Source organism: Atta cephalotes (assembly GCF_000143395.1).
Source record: "Atta cephalotes unplaced genomic scaffold scaffold00058, whole genome shotgun sequence".
NCBI classification, from domain to species: domain Eukaryota; kingdom Metazoa; phylum Arthropoda; class Insecta; order Hymenoptera; family Formicidae; genus Atta; species Atta cephalotes.
The window spans coordinates 1,203,579-1,226,612 of record NW_012130122.1 but is presented as its reverse complement, the minus strand read 5'-3'; the positions used below and the strand labels follow the sequence as shown (position 1 = coordinate 1,226,612).

Here is a 23,034-nt window from a genome sequence, read left to right as displayed (position 1 = left end):
TAAAAATTTTCTTGAATTTGTGTAACATTATTTTTTGTATTTAAACATTATTTTTTAAATCAAATAAAATTTATTTGATTTTTAAAGAAATGACATTCACAAATCAAAGAAATTTTTTTTTTAATCGCGTAGCAAGGAAACATTTCTTTAAATCGAAGAAATCTATCTCTGGGTGCAAGAAAAAAAAGTTGTTTAACTTGACTAATTTAGCTCGTAGTGATTTTTTAAATTCAAGTATTTATGTATCGATCCTTCGCAATTCGCCGGCTTGCATAAAATAGCCATAGCAGTGTTGCTGCGCGCGCTTAACGCCGAGCCACTACTGCATTTCCAGATTCAGGTTAAATATACAAGAATGGTATCAACAAAATCTTATAATTTAAAATATGTTATTTATTTGAATTAACAAATATTGCTTGACAGCTCGTAACCGCCGTATTTGGTTGAATTAACTAATATTTTTAAAAATCAATAATTATTTTCTTAATCTAATATTATTGTTTTAAAATTATTACATGTCTCTAAAGTGTTCAGTTCTAACAATATCATTTGTCAAAAAGTAAATACCATTCGTTCTTACATCGGAACAAATATTATTTTTTCTAATCCTTTCCTATTTGTTTACAATAAATATCTGCAGAATAACAGAAAATTTTTTTCTATGTATAGAGTTTCTCAAAAAATGAGAGAGAGAAAATCATGACCTACCCTTAACTTCGCATAGATTTGTTTTCTTGCGTGAGTTTGTCAACAGTATATTTGTTTATATCAATACAATTCAATCAAGATCTCGATTGACAAGAAAGAAATTTCCGTCGTTATCTTGGCGTCTGCTGGCGCTTCGTCGATTAACTCACGATGATCGCTGTAGAGAGGATGCGAGAAAGAAAGAGAGAGACAAAGAGATGTGATGAATGCCCTTTTCTCGTTGACCCCCTCCGGGGGATCGGAGCAATATGCTGGACGCGCCCCCAAATCTAAGCAAGCCATTGGGCCAATTAATCGCGGCAACCGAAGACGTCGGCGAGGACGATTGACATGATAAGCACGCACATATGTAATTGTTTGACTCAGGGCCGCACATACATTGAAGGTGTGAATCATCAGGGGTGGTTGGATTTTCAGATTAAAATTTTTAATATCAAATATAATGAATTATATATTATATATTAATTATATATTATTTATTATATTATTATTTATTATATTATTTTTAATTAAAAAATATAAAGTTATTCGCTTAGAAAATTTCACACACACACACACACACACACACGCGCGCGCGCGCGCGCGCGCACAGACAGTCATTATTTTTAATTACATTGACTATAATAATTATTGATGCTCGATGCTATCAATATTTTTTTTAATGCTTGAGAATAAAATTTTAAGAGACACAAATAGCTAAATAGTAAAATAAAATGTAAAATGCATTATTCAACACAGTTTACTCATGAAGATACATTTTTATTTAATTATATTAAGTATAATATTTTATATAATACTGTATGACGCACACGATAAAACATAAAATCCGATGAACAAGGTCTTAATTTAACTTTTTGCATGAAGGAGAATCTTATTTGCAAAGATGTACTTTACGAACATCTGATATGTTGAGAACTTGTTTCAGTATTTACATACAATTCTGATACACAGTAAGCAATTTGACATAATTTCTTTCATACTGTTGAGAGTTAATTTAATTTGTGAATTAAATTCGTAATTTTGAAGTTTTATATCACAGGATCCTGATAAGAAAATGTACTACATTAAAGATATATTAAAAAACTAATGTTACGTTCCTGAGATTTCACACAATGATTACTTGAATGATTATAGTGTAGTTAACAGTTATATATCCAGTATATTCTTCATACTATTGCGTCGGATAATTCAGGGATCTCTTGGAATTTTCCAAGCTTATCGGCATTATTAAATCTTACATTGTTGTGAGCGTAAGTAGTCTGTTGCGTCATGATAAATTTACTTCAATCGTATTACTCTGACGTAATGCCTATCAATATATTTTGATTAAATCAGGTTGCATACGCGAAGCGTATTTCATTTCATCAACGATCACTTTGGCCCTTTGACTCTACTTGTGCACGACACTTTCTAAATTATATAAACATATGCAATAAATCATGTGACGTATTAATATGATCTCTTTTGTAGTTTTCATTTATCAATGTTTTTCACTTTGATAACATCTCATTGTGTCATTCCTAATATAGATAATTGATGTTACAGAAAAAGTTTAAATTACAACTGGAAAAGGGAACGAAAATCGTTTCGTGTGCACTCATATTTCATTAAAATGTATTCACGGACGTTACATCGGCATTAAGCAATTGTAGTCAATTCATCATGAAAACAATTGGAGATTTAATTTAAGTTCGATACAGTAGTCAAAATTAAAATTATTTATTATTTTTTCATCAAACATATCGGTATTTTCTTTATCATTTTCTGTGATTAAATAAAACCACTAAAAATATCATTTAATGCAAATAATTAATATGTATTATCAAACTATGTGTATATAATATCCTAGAATTATCAGAAACATTACAACAGATGTCTTTGACTCCATCAATTTGCGCTGATACTGATTATTCGATATTATTATCAAGTACTTATTAGTATTGATACTTGGAAATATTGATAAATGCAATGTCAATCTATTTTTACACATAATAGAAAAGATAAAACATTGACATTATTATAAAGCATCCTTTTAAATATAATTACGATTTAAATAATTTAATTATTAATTAATATTAATTTTAAAACGCCAACAACATACAAAATGTCTAATAAAATTTTGAGAAATTCTTAATGGTTTTAAGATTTATTAATTCTAGATAATCAATTAATTCTAGATAGATCAATACAAAACAATATAAGAAGTCACATGTATCTGCATTTATCATATTAAAAACAGCTCGCGTCGTTCGCGATATAACAAGGGCGTTATTGTACGATTCCGTTCATCAAACGCTCATTGTAAGCATAGCGTTGTTCTTTAATCCGCACATCATTATCAACGGGGATGACAGTTAAATGATCACATTGAATTAAACTGTGAATACCAGCGCGGAAATTTTAATGCGATCGCTGTCTGTATGGAATATGTTGTTTTGATTACTTGTACATAAATATCAGCCAATTATCAGCCTCCTTTTCCTATTACGAGAATAACAAGATTATCGCGTTATCATCGGGAAAATATTCTCAAGTATATCAGGAAATACGCTCGACCAAACGCGAATTTAATAGTAAAGTAACAATCGCGCTTTCACGGCAATGACGGCTATTTCGTCACGGATAATCGCATCAATTCCGTGTGGTCGCGAATAGAGTTGCAAGGTTGAAATAAATCGAGAGCCGCCTCCCTGGGATAACTTATCGAACGACGTGGATGAGCCGTATTCATTGCTGTTTCTGCATATACGTTACGGAAATACGTATTACGTAATAGCCGATTCTTATCGATGTACCGATCGTACGTACTAATGGCATATATTAATCATTCGAATGTTCAAGAAAAGCTCCTTGCTTCAATTAATTAATTGCCATCGAGCTAGAATGGCCTTTAAGTTGATGGGATCATGCTTGGTCTAACTATGGAACAATCAATCAACGAGAAGCACAAAAAATTTTATTTTTAGGTTTGCGATATAGCTTTATTGAAGCCTTCTCTACAAGAAAATGAGTGTTCATGAAAGTCGTTTCGTGCTCAAATCATTATTATGAAGAATAATCAATTCAATTTTATTTTCTTAAGAAGAAATTGCGTAGAACTTTAATAAAGGGAAAGGCCAAAAATGCTTATAAATAGTATGGTTAAGAATTATTATTTGATAATATTAGACAATATTATTTTATAATTTAACTAATCGCTGCTCTCAAATGATTCAGCATGATTTTCGATCGAAAAGAGGATCGAGAATTATCACACACAAATTTTTATGATGCTAATAACCGTGTCAGTTTGTTTTGCGTCACAGCTCTTCCTAGAGACAGAAATTATCATCTTTGTTTTCTGATTTGTCGCAATATCGACCAAGCGCGAACGAACAAATTGCCCTAATTTTCACGGACAGATCTCTTCCATCATTCGCGTTCAAGTGAAAAGTATGAAATCGTTGCGTAACAAAATAACGTAATGTTTCTGGAAAAATACCGATAAAACTCCCATTTTTTATTAAGTTATAACAAAAAAATATAATTTGAATTACAAAGATCTGTGATTGCGGCATCCTGATAAGCTGCTTTTTCACAAGATATATATCCAAGATATGAATTATCAAATTATTTCAAAATTTCGACAGTCTCTTATCATTATCTGATAAATTTTTGTTTTAATTCTTCGTTAATTTTTTAGAATTTTCATATAATTTTATTACTATTAAAAAAAATTTCTCAGATTTTTTATATGAATTAGAATATTTTTTAGAAGTGTTAAAGAAAATCTAGAGATTTTTTTTTTTTAGAGAATTCTTCGTATATGCATATGTAAATTTCGAAATATTCTAAATCTTCCAAGATTTTTCATTATATAATTTCTGGAAAAAAAAAAAAAACTTAACAAATTCTGAAAAATATAAAATATAAGAAGTTTTTTTCACCAGAGTAAACTTAATTGTTAACAACATTATAGATGACTATAAAAAATTTCCGTCTTCTTTAAAAGGACTTTACGATGCACAAGTATATTCTTTTATAACGTTTTTATAATAGAGAGAGTTTCTCGAAATCTGTATCAGGTACTTTTCCTTGGCCGTTAATAACGTCAGTCGACTCGTCAGTTAACCCTGATCAATCGTGATTCGGCCATGATATACAACGCTGAGGGGATCGCGTCAAGAGAAAAAGATGCGAGCGTACGCATAACGGTGGAACGGCGCGATGCCCGATCGCACGAGCGACGCGTGCGAGCGCAATGCGCGTGATGCACGTGCGAACATTTGTAAATTTACGGCCGGATCTTCACGCCAAGAAGTCGCGAACGGTACGGCATGGGTCAAGTTCATCGCCTTGATAACAACGTGACATCGACATAGCTCGAACTTTGCAGATAAAGATGAGAGAAAGAGAGACATACGCGAGTCAACGTCATGCTTTGAAATAAGTAAATATTGGATAACGTGAGAACTACACGCGATAGACGCGATGCAAATGCAAATTATTATCTGAGAATTACATGAAATTAGCACGCGGCTCTATTGCACTTCAAAGAATATCAAAAAGCAGGCTTCATATGGAAAAATTTCAATTTCCTGACTTCATATATACATTATTAAATATACATATTAAAATATTATATTCAATATCGAGATATCTATTATTAAAGAATTAAGAATTTTCTAAAATAGATGCAATTCCATTCGACAATTCGTTAGGCAAGAAATTGCCTCAAAAATATAACTGAAAAAAAAAATGCGTAACAAGTATGTGGCATCAGCCACATTTAACAATAAGTTTAATGCTATAAGTATTATTTCATTAAAAAAATATAAATATAAAATTGTTTTTCACAATTTGTGCATCGTGGACTCTAAGATTTTTACAATAGGAGAATGAATATTATTAAAATAAAATAATTATTTTTTTTTAACTGCGTCTTGCTTTATATATGTGACATGTGATAAATTAATTATAAAACTCGTATGACAATATTTATTATAGACAGGTTTGCACCAACGAATAATCGGAACAAAAAATAATTTACGATGCAATGAATTGATATTCAACTAACTCAGAATAGCGCAGACCGCGCATATTCAATAAAGTGTTTTGCATCTTTCAATAACTTTAGTCAACATATGCAGACGAGATACTAACACTTTGCAGCTTATGACGATAAACGCGTGTACTCACAAATGACGTACATTTGTGAAGAGATTTTTTTTTTTTCATTGTACATCTTGTTTATCTTGTTGTATAAGGTTCTGAACTACTGAGAATAGAAATTTATTATATATTCAGAAACGAAATGCTTTATTTTGCACTTGAGCTATTCTTACACTCACGTTTCAGTTAGATTATGTAAATTTCATTACATTCTGTATATTGAAATAGGTATATTTAATTTTACAATGATCACGACAAAATATGTAATATTTTGTATAACGGAAATTTTCCAGATTAACAAAAGTTGATTCACAATAGTTTCATCATAAAAATATGTAATTTCAACTGTTTGTCTATTTGTATATTTTAATCTGACACATAATTCTTTGTGCAATTTTTTATTTTATTACATCAATAACTTTTCGTAATTTTAGCGTTTTTGTCTTTTAGCTGTAATTCATATTAAACCAATTTATTCGAAACAAGTCCCGCTCTCAACATATAAATACGTGATGAGAATACAGCCTTCTTGAATTTTACATATGCAAATTTTGTTTTCGAATATAAATTAAATAATAATAGGATATTTTTTGTAAATTACTATAAACAGAAGAAGCATTTAAGAGTAATATTACTTTAAGTCAATCAATTTCTTCAGGTTTTTTAAGTGATACCGTATATATAATTGCATTAACTGAAGAGAATACTGACTCTTTGCCAACTTAAAATGATCTACGCATTTTCTGATTGTGTGCGCTTATTCCTGACCTTCGTCCTCGCAGGAACAATATAGGAAACTTACCGATAGAACTCGTTTGAAGTTGTTAGAAAAGATTACTAAACGCATTTTCGCATCAACTACTTTAAATAGATAAAGAGGAGAATATTCCATTGCGTTTAAAAGAACAAAGAATTATATAGGATAGAAAAGCTTTTAAGATATTTCTTGATAAAAGTCATCAAAATACATTTTTCCAAAAATTTAATATTATTATAATAAGGTGTAAAGACAATATATATAATTGTAGATGTATAAATTTTAATTGAAAATTTTAATTGAAAACATCTAAATTTGTATTCAATAATATCATAAACATTTAATATTGCAGTGTTATAATAGATGTCAATTTTTTTTAATCTGAATGTTAACGTGAAACGAAAAAGTATATCAAAATTGCATTGTTTTACAACCAATAAAATTTTATTCAAATCAAATGATTTCTACGTAAGAATTTATATAAAAAAAGTGAATAACTTTTGTATCTTATATGTATCTTATTTGTATCTTATATGTATGCTAACTTGTCGAAATAATTATTTGTCAAAGCATTACAAATTAGGATCATCAATGCGCAAATGGAGCTGACGTAAATGCGTTTAAAAGTGTGAAATGTATGAATATGAATATCTTATCAGGATACATTACCTTAGAAGTATGCTTTGCATAGTATTCTTTGTACGCAGTAATGACAACAAAGAGATAGACCGCGTTCGTTTCTCGCTAACATATACAAGAAAAGTTTTTACGATACAATTCTAAAATTTTCAATTCCATAGCGTAGCAATGACAGATCTTAGGAGGATTTAATTTTGTCCAGATCTGATTTTAAGAAAATGGTAAGATTTTCGTATAAAATATTTTAACAAATATTTTCGATATATCAAATTAATATGTGACATCTTATCTATAGCTAAATTTTCAAACGCTACTTTTTAAAATATGTAATTTTTTTTACATGTGCAGTTGCATTTTTGTATTAATATTTTTCATATGAATATTTTTTTTTGCGAAAACATCTAAGTTGTTTCTTGTGCTTCTATTGTAGAAATATAATTTTATTATAGATATTTAATCTTATGACTTAAGTGTCATAAAAAAAATATATCTAAAACTAAGCGTTGTCAATGATTCTCTTTATTATCTAGCAATAGACTAATTTATCGCTTATAAAATGTTTCAATGTGTTTCTGTTCTATGCGTGCAGCCATTATTACGAGTTGGAATCATCAAATCTGAACGTCATCCTTTCCTAAAATCAAAATCTGAACCAGAACTTTGTATACTAAATAAGTTCCATTGTAATATGCAATCCATCAATATATAATATTCACGTACATACAATAAAATTCTTCAAGTTTTTAATACTTTTTTCTTTTATATTTTTCAATCATAGTTATTATTTATAATGTTTCAATGTAATTAATAATTTTACAATTATTCTGATGCCCCGTTTTTTTTTAAATAACAGCTAATTTTCTTGCTACATTTTGTTTTAAATTTTTTTACACAAATTTTATGATATTAATATACAACATCGTAGAAAGTTCTGAAATAATGCATTTAATAGGATATAATTGTTTCATCTCACGTTCGACAAACTCATGGCATTTAAAATGTGATGTGTTGCAGTGTAATATACGAATCGCACATGAAATTAATTAAAGTGAGATGTATTCTTTGAATGGAATTGTTCCAAAAGTGGGGTGGGTGCAGTCAAGTTGAAGACCTTTGATCGACGCTCTCACAGTTGAAAGCCCTCGTCTTTATTAATATAAAACGTCACTAGAAAGAACGCACATCACTGTTCGCAGTGTTACATTAACGTGTTCGATACAAATCACAATAAAATAATATTTTAAATAATAGAATATGTAAATACATAGAATACTATGTGCATAATATAGCAAGAAAACTGTATTTTTCGACAAACTCAAGTTGGTTATTCTGCGTAAGAACTTCAATTTTCAATATTTAATTTTAATATTTGATATCTTGACAAGTTAGTGACAATCCAAATTGCAAATTCCTTAATTTACTGTATTATAGTTATAGTAATAATTAATAAAATAACCTTTTCGATATAAATAGCTTCTATTTATTTATTGATAAAACTGATATGTAAATTACGAAACTGCAAACAGTTACATTGTAACTAGTTTGCATAGACAATATACGATACGTGAATCGGTCAGCCCAATCTTTTTCAAGCATCACTTTTTTTCAAGTATCATCGATTAGAATTTATGCAAGCCATAAACTTGTCTCAAATTCTGCTATCTTGTGATATTCCTGATATCGCTATTTTTCGTATTGATTACAATTTCAATAATCTTCCTTCCACTTTGTGATTCTGCGAATGACATGGAAAGTAATCGATTGATCTTTTTGGTAGTAATGCATGCTATTTCCTGTTAAATAAAACAATCTTGGTTTAATTTTTCAGTCGTTAGTAAATTTTTCTTAGTTCTAAGAATTAAAGAAGAATAAAGAGTAAATTAATTAAAGTAAATTAATTAAAGTTAATCTACATTGGTAGAAACGGAAATAAGAGACTATTGGATAATGACTATTATATATTTTTAACAGACAGGAAATAACGTGCATTATTGCCGATAAAACATCAATCGATTACTTTCATGGTGATAAATCGCATCATTCATGGAATCACAAGGAAGGAAGATTATTGAAATTGCGATAAATATGAAAGATAACGATGCATCAAGGAATAGTATAAGAGCTTTATAAATATATCTGTACGTTTGTCGATAACTTATAAGTTCTCAAAAAATTGAAGCAAAAATCTTGGACTAAATGATTGAACAACAAATTAAAAAAAATCAAGTTATAAATGTTAGCAAATATCTTAATACAGTGACCGAGAACTATATTTATTTTTTACTTGAATAAAAAGTTACGATTGTGCACACTTGCTATGAATGACACTTGTAATTAGTCACTCATTTAATTATACTTCAGAAGCGTAAATATATCATAACCAAAATATATTTTCAATTTAATTTCAAAGAATTCACTTTATCAAAATTTTAATTTGACAACTAGAATCTTGAAAGAAAGAAAACTGTTTTAAAAAACTTATTTTTTTAATAAAAAATGTAACAAAAGTATCATTAAAAATAATATTTACACATATATTTCTGAATTACGCTATATATTTAATGTAGCGTATATAATATTATACGTAAATCATAGCGTAAATAAAAATCATACGTATAATTATTATATTAAAATCATATATAATCTATGTAGCAGTAAGTATTCTCTCTTTACATTCGTCAATAAAATTCACGCGAAAGTTTGTATTGCTATCAAAATTTGGTACATAAAAATTTCAGGAAAAAAAGAAAATACCTGAAATATTATATTAGTATGATAATTTATGGTGTAAAGTTCATATTTTACAAAGATATGTAGCATGTTTGATCTATAATTTTAATAAAAAAAATATTGATCTCTCTCTCTCTCTTTCTCACTCTTGATAATATGAGTATGATAATATGATAATATGTAAGAGAAAAAATATATGTATTTGAATATAATACATATAAAATTTATATATGTATATATATGTATATAAATTTATAACAATTTTATTTATATACTATATATATATATATATATATATATTTATACATTTATATTTATATTTATTATTTTAAGAAAAAAAGGATTAAGAAAAAAGAATCAAAATGATGCACGTGTAATTAAAATAGAAAAAAATCATATTATAAAAGCTCTTTTATTGCAACAAAATGTTTATCAATAAGATTTCAAAGTTGCTTTCTTATTAACAACTTTTTCACTTACAGTTAAGAATTGCTTAGCTTACTAACGACTAAACATTGAGAATAACAGTCTCCAACTGGATTGCTAAGAATTAAGCGACACATCATGCTGAAGGCATGTACCGCAATAGTTCAATGTCTGTGGCTATTCTAAGTACTCGCTAGGAAGTACTTAGATAGAAAAGGTGATTACAAGAGACTATAACTTCCAAGTTTTTTTTATCAGTATCTTTTGATAAATTAAATGACTAATAAATTTAAATATTAGCACGCGCAATAGATATATGACTGATAAGAGCTAGATATAGAAAGCTGATATGGATCTAACAAAAGCAGTATCAAATTAAAAATATGCTAGACGAACGTTAAAGGAATCGTCTATCCTTCGGCATTATTCGCTGAATGCGTACTGCTGTTGTATACGCGAGCGTGTAAAAGGATCTGCGGTCAGAGAGGTAAGAGGAAGAGACGATACCAGACTTCCACAGCAGGGATGTGAAGCGTACGTGCTGACAGGCGTGTACGGAGACAGGACTGGCTACTAACATATATGGTGGAACGAGGTCGAACGTCTCTCGAACCTTCCATGGACGGCCGAGACTGCGCCGTTTGAACCTACCTCGATGAGCAATGGATACAAATGTCGCTCGATCCATGTCTCATCGGTTCACCATGTGAACCGTTTTAATGATACAATCCTTCAGTTTTAGAACTTGTGAATAACTGACTTATGTACTATTTATACCTTTTATATCAGTCTATATTTTAGACTGAAGCACAATTACGATTAATTACACATGTTTAAAAAGTTTATCTTTTTCATTTATTATCGTTTAAAGAAAATAGAAAAATGAATTATTTAATTTGTTGGCTGATTATATTATCATTATTTTCTTGCCGTAAAGTCTTTATCTATTTAAAAAATTGTTTTCAACTAGAAGAACAAAAAATATTAAGAATATCTGTTCTTTTAATAATCTAGTATTAGAGATAAAATATACCAATAAAGAAATATCAAGGTTTGGAATTATGTGGAGGAATATATTTATTTTAAATTTATTTTAAAGTTGATCGCAAACGCTGGGAAATGTATATTAAACACAATGAATAGTGTGAATAGCGCAACTTTCAAACAGATCGATATCTATTAATATATAATATATTAAGTGTAAATGGGATAAATGTGAGAGATCGGTGCAACTTGTCCTACAAATTATTATGTGAGACTGCTAAATGACGTGGGCGCTGATGAAATGATATACGTTGCAAAAAGATCTTATTAATAGTTGACAAGTATGTACATTATTGTAATTAATGTTATAAATGTATATCATTATAAAATTATTAAACATAAACTAACACTCGGAAATCTTTTTATCTCATTTCTTTTCTGTTTTGTTAAATTTCAAATCTTTAGAAAAAAAAAGTTATTATAGTCTTGCATTGATAGATAAAATACTGTCTTTTGTAGCATTATAAGTAAATATGTAATTAATTAAATGTCACACAATCAATAATTTTTATATATAAAATTTTAAAAATTTTTATTAATTTTATTTTTTGTAAGAAATATTAGATCAAAATATCTTTAATTTTTAAACTTCTTTTTCATATATAAAAATGTTTAATATCGTGAAAAATATATATAGATACATATATCTTATTGATTGTGTGAAAAAATGTATGACTTATGAATGTATAAAACTTTGAACGTAATAACATGAAATATATTTTTCATGATGTAATCAATACAAACACAATCAATACAAATGTTCTTTTATAAAAGGATAAAGAATACTCATTAAAAAAAAATTTGTTTCATTTAATTATTATTGGAATCAAACATGCTGATAGTGACAAATCGGGGACCAAAACATAGAAAATTATCAGTGAATGATTTAAAATCAACGTTTCATAATATTCATTAAAAAAAAGTATTTTCAATCCCGACAGTAATAGAGATATAAAAATTTTATATAATATATATATATATCATGAAATTAATATTCTCCTAATACATATATTTGATATTTAATAATTAATTATAATAAAAATTTAGTCATTTCGAGATGCTAATAAGATTTTAAAAAACTCGAATCCTTTTCGCATTTTATAACAATATAAATAATTGGTAAAAATTAAAGCATTATGGTATCGGTTCGGAATCAGTATAGATGGAGAGATTATCTATCAAGTTTATTAAGTACAGAATCGAAAAGAGCCAATAAAGAAGTTACTAAAAATAAAAACATGGAAAATTATGCAAATTTAAGAAAACAAAAATAAAATCATTTAAAATAAAGAATATGAATCATGACGAGAATTCCTTTGAAAGTTGAGTACTGACAGCTTAAAACAAGTCAGTCTATGAGAATGCGTTAACATCTATTCATCTCTCTCAATGTGCTTTTATAATTTATAATGTATTGTTCTTCAGAAAAAATTGTCCATTGTTCACTACAGAAACGCAACAGAAGTTTGGACAAGCATATCTCGTGATTTAAAGAAAAAGAGACGCAAGAAAAGAAAGAAGACAGGAAGAAACTTTCGGGCGCTGATTTAATTTATCTAACCGGTTACATTTAGACGATCAAGTTCTGATGCAACACAGCGCGGCGCCAAAGCATTCGGAACGAAGAGCATGGGTAACACCGAGGCCTCGCAGAGATCTGATAAAATCGCGCGCGGCATGTTACAGCTCCGTCGCGTCGCTTTGAGTCGCTTCGCGTCGCCTCGCGTCGCACCGCTCCGCGCAGCGCCGCGGCGCGACGCCGCGTACCGCGCGAAAACGCATTCCCCCTACGGACGCGCAAAAGAGGCGTGGTTTATGTTCGCAGCGGTGTGTATAAGAGACAAACCTCCCGAACCGATTAGCAAAGTTCCCCAAAACACACGTAATACCAGACTTTTCCATGTCAACCGAGCCGTAGAAGCGTAACGACCGGACGATTGAGAAAATCGACACGAAACGTAAACGACAACAAAACGGCACATTTTGGAGACAACAACATACACACCGGTGGAGAGAGAAAGAGAGAGGGAGAAAGAAAAAAAAACAGAGAGGATAAATCGAGATTCTTGAACCCGTTCTCCAGCGATAAATCATCAGGAATTCTCGTTATTTAAACATACCGAGGAGAGCTGTACGTCATCGGCATAAGGCCACCAACAGGCGACGTGTAAAAAGAAGAATTTTGCGGTCGCGAGAGATAAGGAATCCGATTTTTTTTTTATTTTGTGAAAAGGAATTTCCTCACGTAGTGGGACCCCTTTCCCCGGTAGCTTTCCGAACGAATTCGTAGACGGGGAGCAACAGAAGCGAGCCGCGGCATTACTATATCCGCGACACGGAGCCGGCGTAGTGGTGCGGTGGAGGTGGTGGAATCACGGAGACAGGTAGCGAGTCCGCAAGAACGGTTCTCATTTAGGCTCCGATCGTTCCCTGCGTCACGTCTTGACGTCTCTCGAGGGTGTGTAACACCACGCCAACGTTTCGCACACCCGGCTTTCTTGCCCGACGACGCACCAACGCACACACGCATTCATCCAACCAAAACTACCCGATCGACCAACCACCCACGCACGCACGCGGAGTGTCGCGACTACGTAGACGCGATATACGGTAATCGAACGCGATCGATCGAAGGCGCGCGGAAAGAAAGCGCGTTTCAATCGGTCGCAGCTGCTGTCAGCCGCTGTCGACGACGACGACGTTCTGTCACCCTGCCCGCTGTCATAACAGAGCCACGTGTGATCGGCTGCGACGTGCGCGCGCAAGCAAACGAGTATATGGAGTAACGCACGCACGCACGCACGTATAATACACATACGCGCGCACCTGCGTACGTAGTCACCCACGCACGCGTCCGCCGCGCCGATCAAGGCGCACTGCACGCGCCGGTCGCGCATTGACGAGAGAGAGGAGCCGCGCCGCGACCTAGCCGACGGCCACTCGTATATCTCATCGGCGTCGCTCGTCAGGGGCAGACCCGAAGACGCAGACCCAACCGGAGCAGCTGGAAGTAATTCTATTTGACGAGATAAGCGGCCGATAACCCACGACCAACTTAAAGACTCGCGTCGATACCAAGCCAAGTCTCGACAGCGACGACGACAACATCGGCGGAGAGTCCCAACGACGACACCCAGCAGCTGATCGTTTAGAGACATACAGGCCGCGGATCCACCGGACACTTGCCCGCGAGAGACGCGAGAGAGTGTGAAAAGCCGCACAGTCGGCCCTCGTCAATTCTTCCCCCTTCCCCCCTACTGACGACAGTACCTACGCGACGACAGGATGCCCGGCTTCCAAAGGAGACAGATGATGCAGCCATGGCCCCTATGCCTGCCGCCCTTCGCGAAAACGAAGGTAAGACTCCACGCCGCCGGCCCGGGTAACCACCGGGTGGCGAAGATCGCGCACTCCCGGCGCCGCCTCTCCTGTTCTCATCTAGGTTTCTCTTCGTGGCAAGCCGCGTCCGGTTTCCACGGCAGGAGTCGCGAGCCGGCCGCCATCCTTCTCTCTGGCGCACCCGACGATCACCCTCGTTCACTCATTCACTCACTCGCTCATTCGCTCTCTCTCTCTCTCTCTCCTCCTCCTCCTCCTCTCTCTCTCGCTCTCTCTCTTTCCCGTTCTCCGTCTCCTCCTGCCTTCCCCACCCTTAACCCAGTGGAAATTTCCATTGCACCGGCGGCAGGCGTCTGCCGCCTCTACAGTGCGTTTTTTTTCCTCGACTTTCCGGCCGCGACTCTCTTTTCCTGACCTGTCTTTCTTTCTTCTCCTTGCATCACTCCTCTCTCTTTCTCTCTTTCTTTCTTTTTCTTTTATTCCCCTTTCTCTTCTATTGTCTAACTTTGGTTAAATTTTCAATCTCTTTACAGCTCATTTCCACCAATGAAATTTAATTAAAAGTTATTTTTTTATCTTTCTCTAATTGTTAGAAAAAGATGAGGAGTTAATTGAATCGAGATTAAAGTTAAATTATCATTGGTGGAAACAGATGTAAATCGCAGACGACAAACTGTTGAATAAACAGTGATATTTTTTTCAATTTAAGGAACGTAGGAATGGATTATAAAAGAGAGCGAAATATTGCAATATAGTTTTTTACACGTTAATATAATTGTACCTTTGAAACTAGGTAGGCGCGAATTTTTCCCTCGTATTTTTGTCCCACAGTGATTCTTTATGTCTTCTTCATTTTTCGCAAAGAGAAAGGTCTAAAATTTTGCCGCCTCGTATCTCGACGCGTAAAAGTCGCGATATCGAACTGTTATCATGATTAATTTATCGCATTTATTTCGATTCGCACACTCTCGATCTTGATCTCTCCCTGCGTTGTTCTTATCGGCTCGTGTCTGCAATTCCCGACTGTGGCTTCTATATTTAACAAGCGGGAATCGCATGTTGGCTCGGAAAGTCACGGTTTATAATGATCCTTTCGATCACAAAATCGCGCTACGTTATATTACGTGCTTTCGCAATGAAAAAAAAAACGTTAAGATTTTAGGTATCATTCAAAACGATCTTAAAACAACACGGGCTCTTTTGTAAAAAAAAAAAAAGCACATCGAATTGTTATCAATCGTTGTTATCAATCGTTCCGTCTCATTATAAAGTGCCGGAGAAAAGCATGAACAGATAGATTTGTGTGTATATACGTATATAATTTGGTTGCATCCGATTTTCGATGTAAGCGAGTATTGAAGGAGCATGAAACTGCTCCGCACTCGACGCGAACGAATTCATCTTCGTGGCTCGTCCAGACTCGCCGAAACCATACCGGTTTCGGTCCCCTCGGGGAAAGGCTTTACAGGAGGCAACTGAAGCCGCAGCTCGCGCGAAACTTCATTGTGGGTTCCGCCCGAATCCACGGTTATTTCATATATATATCTCGCGATGATTTTCCCTGATCGCCGGACAATCGACATTCGTATGCAGCTCTTACGTCTCGCGAAAATATCGATCGCTGTGCGCGCGCAACCGGCGCGTAAGGTTGGACGAGACCATAGTAAATTGTTCACTTCGAAGAAATAGCGTAATATATGCGCCGTATTTCGGCCGAGACGCGAGATAAATCATTTATGCACGAAAGATCACGCAAAATAAAAAAAGGAAATGAATCAAGTCGTAAAAATCAAAATAATCAAAATAATCGGTTACACGTGCGTTATTGATACTGTCCTATCGAAACGATGGAATAAAAAAAAATTGCGTCGATTATCGTGCACCTTTCCAGGGTACAGGGTGTGGTGCGCATAGTCCGCAAGAAGTTACATAACGGAATGAACGAATGAACGAGGAAATTTCTGAAAGTATCGCGGATCGTGTGAACATTTAATTTTATCGAGATAAGAGATAAGAGAAAAGTGAGAAAAACGTTGCTTCTGCTCGCTTCTCTTCTAGAAGCAGAAAAAGTGGAACAAGAAATGTTATGTCTGTCCTTTTTTATTAGCGACCTTTTTTGAAAAGTCAAATCGGGAATACATTATCTCATATCAACTACATTTGAATTCGGACATCCTGTATATCGGACGGTTTAAAAATAGATGCAATATGATTCTTCGCGTCGACGTATTTTATCAAGAAAGATAAACGCGGGCCTACCAAATTAAATTCCGGCTGATTTTCGAGAAATGTCCTAATGAAATAATTAAATTAGATTGAATCTGATCAAATACATTGATCAGTCCTGGGCTTTGCGTAAATAAAAATCTTTTCGCTATTCTATTAAGATAAAATCTTATTTTGATTAATGTGATTGCATGTATTCAAATGGATGTATCTTCGTTATTTAATCTTTGATCAAATTATCTCTTTGTATTTCAATGAATTTATTAAGAAATAATTTCTTGAAACTAATTTCCTGATTAAAGAAAAAATTATTAATAAGTAATTACTATCTAATTAAAATTTTATATAATAACAAATATAATATTAATGAGTGTGTAGTAATTATTTTTTTTTGAAAGAATTCATTGTTTTATGTAATATTATACAAAATAAATTAGAATAATTTTTTATGTATACATATATACGTAAATTTACATATTATAATTTTTTTTACATTTAATACAATTTATTTTTAACTTGTGTGTATATATATATATATATATATATATATATATATGATTTACTTTTACGTTTCTTTTATAGTTAAAATTTAAAATGATAAAGTTTGAAACGTTTTTTATTTCATGCTGTAAATAATTGCCCAGATCTGTTCTTGTTGTAGCAGTCAACATTGATATTCCGCAGAACAATCATCATTCATCAGAAAGATCTCGAACTCTCTGTTGGAATTGAATAATCTCGTTGTGTTCATAGATCACCTTCTGGATGGCTCAGTGTTTATCTACCTCAGGATCAGGATATCGAGCGAAAAATATCGATACCTGACTTATTTGGAAGATGTGTATTCATAATACATTTGTATCGGAAAAGAAGTATCGATAACAAAAACATCCGAAAGGAAAAAAAAAACAAATCAAGAAATATTTGTAAAAACTACAAGTTTTTCATTTTTTTAATTCTTTTCATATTTTATATATATTCGATGATAACAAACAAAAATGTAATTATAATTAAACTTGTTACGTTTTATTTAACTGAAAATAATTGAAATACAATCACATAAGTATGTCATACAGTTGTCAAGAACTTTTATTTAATTATTCGTAAATTTTTCCCTAAACTAAAAATAAGTTTAAATAAATTAGCGAATATTAAAAATTGTTTACTATTCACATCTTATTATTTTATTTGATTGAGTCTAAAGATCAATGTAATAATATTTTATTATAAAGTATTGAAAATATAATTAATTAAGAAAAGAAAAATATTATAATGAAAATATCGATACTCTTTCCGAGTTTCTTTCATTTTTTTTTCATCTTACACACATTTGTAATGTTGATAGAAAGCATCAATAAATCATTTGACGATGAAAAAAAAATCCGACTTTATCATTAACTCTCGAAACTGCTCGGATCCCGTTCCCACGTTTCACGTGGTGCGATGTGCATGTCGACAGACAAGAGCCGGCTATAAAGCGTTATCATTTTTCAAATATGTATCTAATTTTCGCATACTATACTATTGACCGATACTCCGGCTCAAGGTAGGCAAGAATTAAGATAGCGTTAACGCGCAGGCAAATTTAAATTCGCTTCGCGATCTACCGCAATTACGCGCCAATATGTCTGAAATATCAAGGACAACCGGAAAACCTGCAAATATATCCTGTTGTGGATTATGAAATGTATATATACGAGATGTCGCACACAGACGTTCGTTCGTTAGAATAAAGAAAAAAAAAAAGAATTAATCAATCCGAGTGTCACCGAAGGTCTAATACTAAAGTCAGGATTGAAGAATCGAAGGAAGAATGCAGGAAGTATGATGTATATATAGTGTTTTGGAGAACCTATTGAGATTTTTTTCTTTGAAATTTTAATCGTATAAAATACATAATTCAAAACGGAAACGAATAATAATTTGACGAATTCTTTTCAATGGAGATTCAAATCACAATTTGTCGCAATTATATTTATTTTATTTTAATCCGTAGATATTTAAATAAATATATTTAAAATTGTTCTTTTTTTAATTGAATTTGATTTCAAATTACAACATGCATTTTTTTGAATAAATAAAATTAAATTAAAGTATGAAGAAAAAATGCAATAATTATTTTGCGTACGAGATGTATAATAAAGCTTTATTCATATAAATTCAAAACACTGAAAGCATCGTGCAAATAAGATATTGTTTAATTAAATATTATTGCAAAATAACAATCAAGACAGTCGATAAAATGCAATGAATGTATTACCGACTCAGCGTTACAACGTGTTCAGTTCAACCGTATCTTCTTGCTTGTCGATTTATCGGCATAAACCAAGCGCGATGAACGTTCTACTCGAATGTAAGACGGGTTGCTGCTTCACAAAGGGGCTAATACTGTTACATCAACTAGTTTCGCTAGTATATATAGAGTGTTTCATAAATGCAATACTTTAGGAAGTAAATCTATACACTAAAATAAGTAAAAAACATCATATATTCTACATATTCTTGTTTACAAGTTATGGATTAAAGAAAATATTCGAAGTGTTCGCTTCATGCGTCAACATACGTCATCTACTTTACGCCTTAACATTAAGTTTCGCACTCGTTCAAAAATACTAAATATTCTTCGAATAGTCTCAAATCCATTTCATATTCTTTCTGCAGATCATCCACATTATTGGCACAGAATACACAATAAATTTTAAATGACCCCAAAAATAAAAAGTTAATGAACTGAGATCAGAGAAGATCGTGATGGCTACGTCATGAGGTGAGTCCACCTCGTCTTATCTATCGGTTTGCGAAGGCAGGAATGTTTAGGAAGGTTTTTACTTCAAGATAGAATGAGACGGAGCATCTTCGTGAATGGCACATTAATTATAGGCACATCAAATAGGCATTTCAGCATAAGTGACATTAGACATTATCATTTGCCGCTTTTAGAGTTGATTGTCCCATTTTTAGATAAATGTGAGATAATTTATCTATTGGATAAACAAAAGAGTAAAAGAATAAGAACATAAAGAGAATAAGATATAAGTGAGCTGAAGTTTACCGAAAGGTTGAACACCCCAGCCTTAGAACAGTATTTAGAACAGTAACTCGCCAACATAAGGTACCTTTTTGTCCAATTTATTGATGAATATTGCTTGCATCCATTAGATAACGTCGAGATGCTAAAATGTATAGTAACGTGTATTGATGCACGAGCATTTCTTCAAACATTTTCTTTAATCATCCATAACTTGAAAGCTAAGGTATGTTGGACATATATTCGTATAACGTTTTTTACTTATTTTATTGTATAGATTTACTTCTTAAAATATTGACAAGCCTTTATGAAACACCTGGAGATATATTAATATTAAGGAGAGAATACGAATATGTGTAATATGAATAATGAAATATTGCTCGATAAACGAAAATTTATAACTCCAGGACAAGATAAGCGCGATTGTCAAAATAATTGTGTACATAAATTATAACTGACTGTAATTAATCTTCTATAATGAATAGAAATAAAGAACAATAATGACAATCCATTTAACAGTCAAAAAGATTTAGATATCGATTTTAGAATCAAATGAATAATTTATTGCTGTCTCTCTTCTGAATATTTTGATGTATTCGTAAGATAAACAAGTTTCATTTATCTATGAAGATAAATACATACAAATAATACGTAAAGTCAATAATAACACGGCAGTCACAAACTAATCATGTGTTTGAAAATATGCATCAAAAGAGAAAAAGAGAGAGGGGAAGGGAGGGAGGGAGGGAAGAGAGAGAAAGAGAGAGAGAGAAATAATTCCTGAAACGAAACTTCATATTAAATCCATTCAACCTGCATTCTATACGTTTGCCTGAATTTCATTTCACGATATAAGAAATATTGCACGTAAAACAACTTGATCATCATTATATTTCATTATATTTCATAAATTAAGAATATCTAAACCTGTCACATCACAAATGTTTCGGCATGTAAGACATTATATCAATGGTCGCTTTTATTAGATAGAATTTGTCACATCTTTTCTCTTTTCCCATTCCTTGATACTTGAGGAGGCTGTTGAGCACTTTACATATGAGACATTCCTAACACGGATGAATTGCACTATAATTTCATGTACGCCGTAACTCTACGGCACTTTTAAATATTCCTACATAGGAAATAATAATAGGATTTGCACGTTTCCCGATAACGCACCGATAACATGCCATAAATCGCGAGCAAATGACTGCCAAGATACCGCAACGCACTATCGTCACTATCATCCTATACTATTCTTCTTACCCCGCCATATCACCATACGTGAAATAATATATTTCGATCAGGACGTGAGAAATGCAGTCAACTTATCTTCACGTTAATTGTCTTACGGACGCAGCGCTAAAATGCATCAGCAACAACCGTCGCAAGTGTCTACGCCGCCGGTACGTCCATCATTGCTCTAAAATGTTCCAAAACAATTTTTTCATCCCATAAAAAAATAAGGAAATGATTTCACTCACTGTAAAAGAGCAAGGACAGCTACCACTCGTATATACTATCGTCGTGCGAACGAGAAGATTTAACGACAGAGAAAGAAAAATTCGATATATATATATATATATATATCTATATATATTTGATGGATGTAATTATGATGGAATAAATTTTTAAAGCTCGTTTAACGTGATATCCATACAGTCAATTAGTTCAATATTATTTCATTAGTTTAGTTGAAACTAATTATTAATGGAACAAATGGATCAAAACGATAGTTAAATTTAACACTATATTGTATCTCAATTTATTACTATATAGTGTTAAATTGACACTGTATAATGTCAAATATAACTATTGTTTTAGTATAAAATAACGATATATTTAGTAGGAGCAATGGCGACTCACGTTAGGTAAAATTTGACACTATAGATATAATAGTGTAATCTGAAACGTGTTCCAATTGACATTAATAATGAGTTCCAACTAAATTAATGAAATAATATTGAATTAATTTAACAGTGTAAAATTGTGATATGAATGGGTTGACGAAGAAATTCATCATGAACAAAATTGAAAGATCTCGTCCGCGCGATGTGTTGAAATTTTAATTCTTATTATTCATTGCATTCATTATTCTTTTACTTTTTTCAACGAACTGTTTTAGGAGAATAGTGCCAGCTCAAAATATTTTTATTTGTCAGTGTTACTTATATTTAAGTCGCGCTGGGAGAAGCGTAAAATGAATCACGAGCTTGATTCAAAATTGAAGAGAGTTGAAACTGTCATAATAGAAAATTTAAATATATATTCGAAGTTTAAATTTTTGTATACGTTCAGCTTTATAAATTATTTCATACAATTTCAATGAAAAAAATTACAATAGTAATTTTTGATCAATCTTGGATTAAGATAATCATTTGTCAGATTTTCCAAATGACTGCGAACGTTTTTTATTTCTCTTTCTATAATAATTCCTATTAATAAATTTTAATTTTACAACAAATAATAACGATGCCACATTTCATATTGCAAGAATCGAGATAAAATGTTATTCTGTTAGTTCAAATTTAGATATTAAATATTTTGTTTCCGAAAAAAATAAAAAAAAAACAAAAAATATTTTAAATATACAATGCATAATATGAATTCTAAAATATCAATCTGAATAAAAATTTTTAATGTAAAATGTTTCAATCTAAATTTTAAATCATTTGAAAAAACAATCATATAACTTTCATTTGATAATTTACCTTAGCTAAAATATGTATATCTCAAATAGTGATAATATTAACAATAACGCAATCTAAAGTCCACTGTGAAACAAGTATGTAAAATTATATAAATAAAGCAAATACTACACACACACACACACACACACACACACACACACACACACACACACACACACACACACACACACACACACACACACACAACAATAATATATATTACTACTACTTATTATTAGTTACGTAGTTAGTAAAGTATAATACTTAACTTAAACTTTAACTTTTAAAATTTTTTA

General features: G+C 31.9%; 2 protein-coding genes across 2 annotated transcripts in view; one reads left to right on the top strand and one right to left on the bottom strand.

Annotated features, from left to right (window-relative positions):
• Positions 1 to 23,034, bottom strand: part of LOC105623485 (RING-box protein 2) — a 55,850-nt gene that overhangs the window by 8,108 nt on the left and 24,708 nt on the right. The window lies entirely within an intron of this gene.
• LOC105623484 (facilitated trehalose transporter Tret1-like) overlaps positions 14,741 to 23,034 on the top strand; it is a 27,751-nt gene continuing 19,457 nt past the window's right edge. Inside the window, exon 1 of the mRNA XM_012204879.1 lies at positions 14,741 to 14,812. Coding sequence (XP_012060269.1) covers positions 14,741 to 14,812 — 72 coding nt within the window. The remainder of the gene's footprint in view (positions 14,813 to 23,034) is intronic.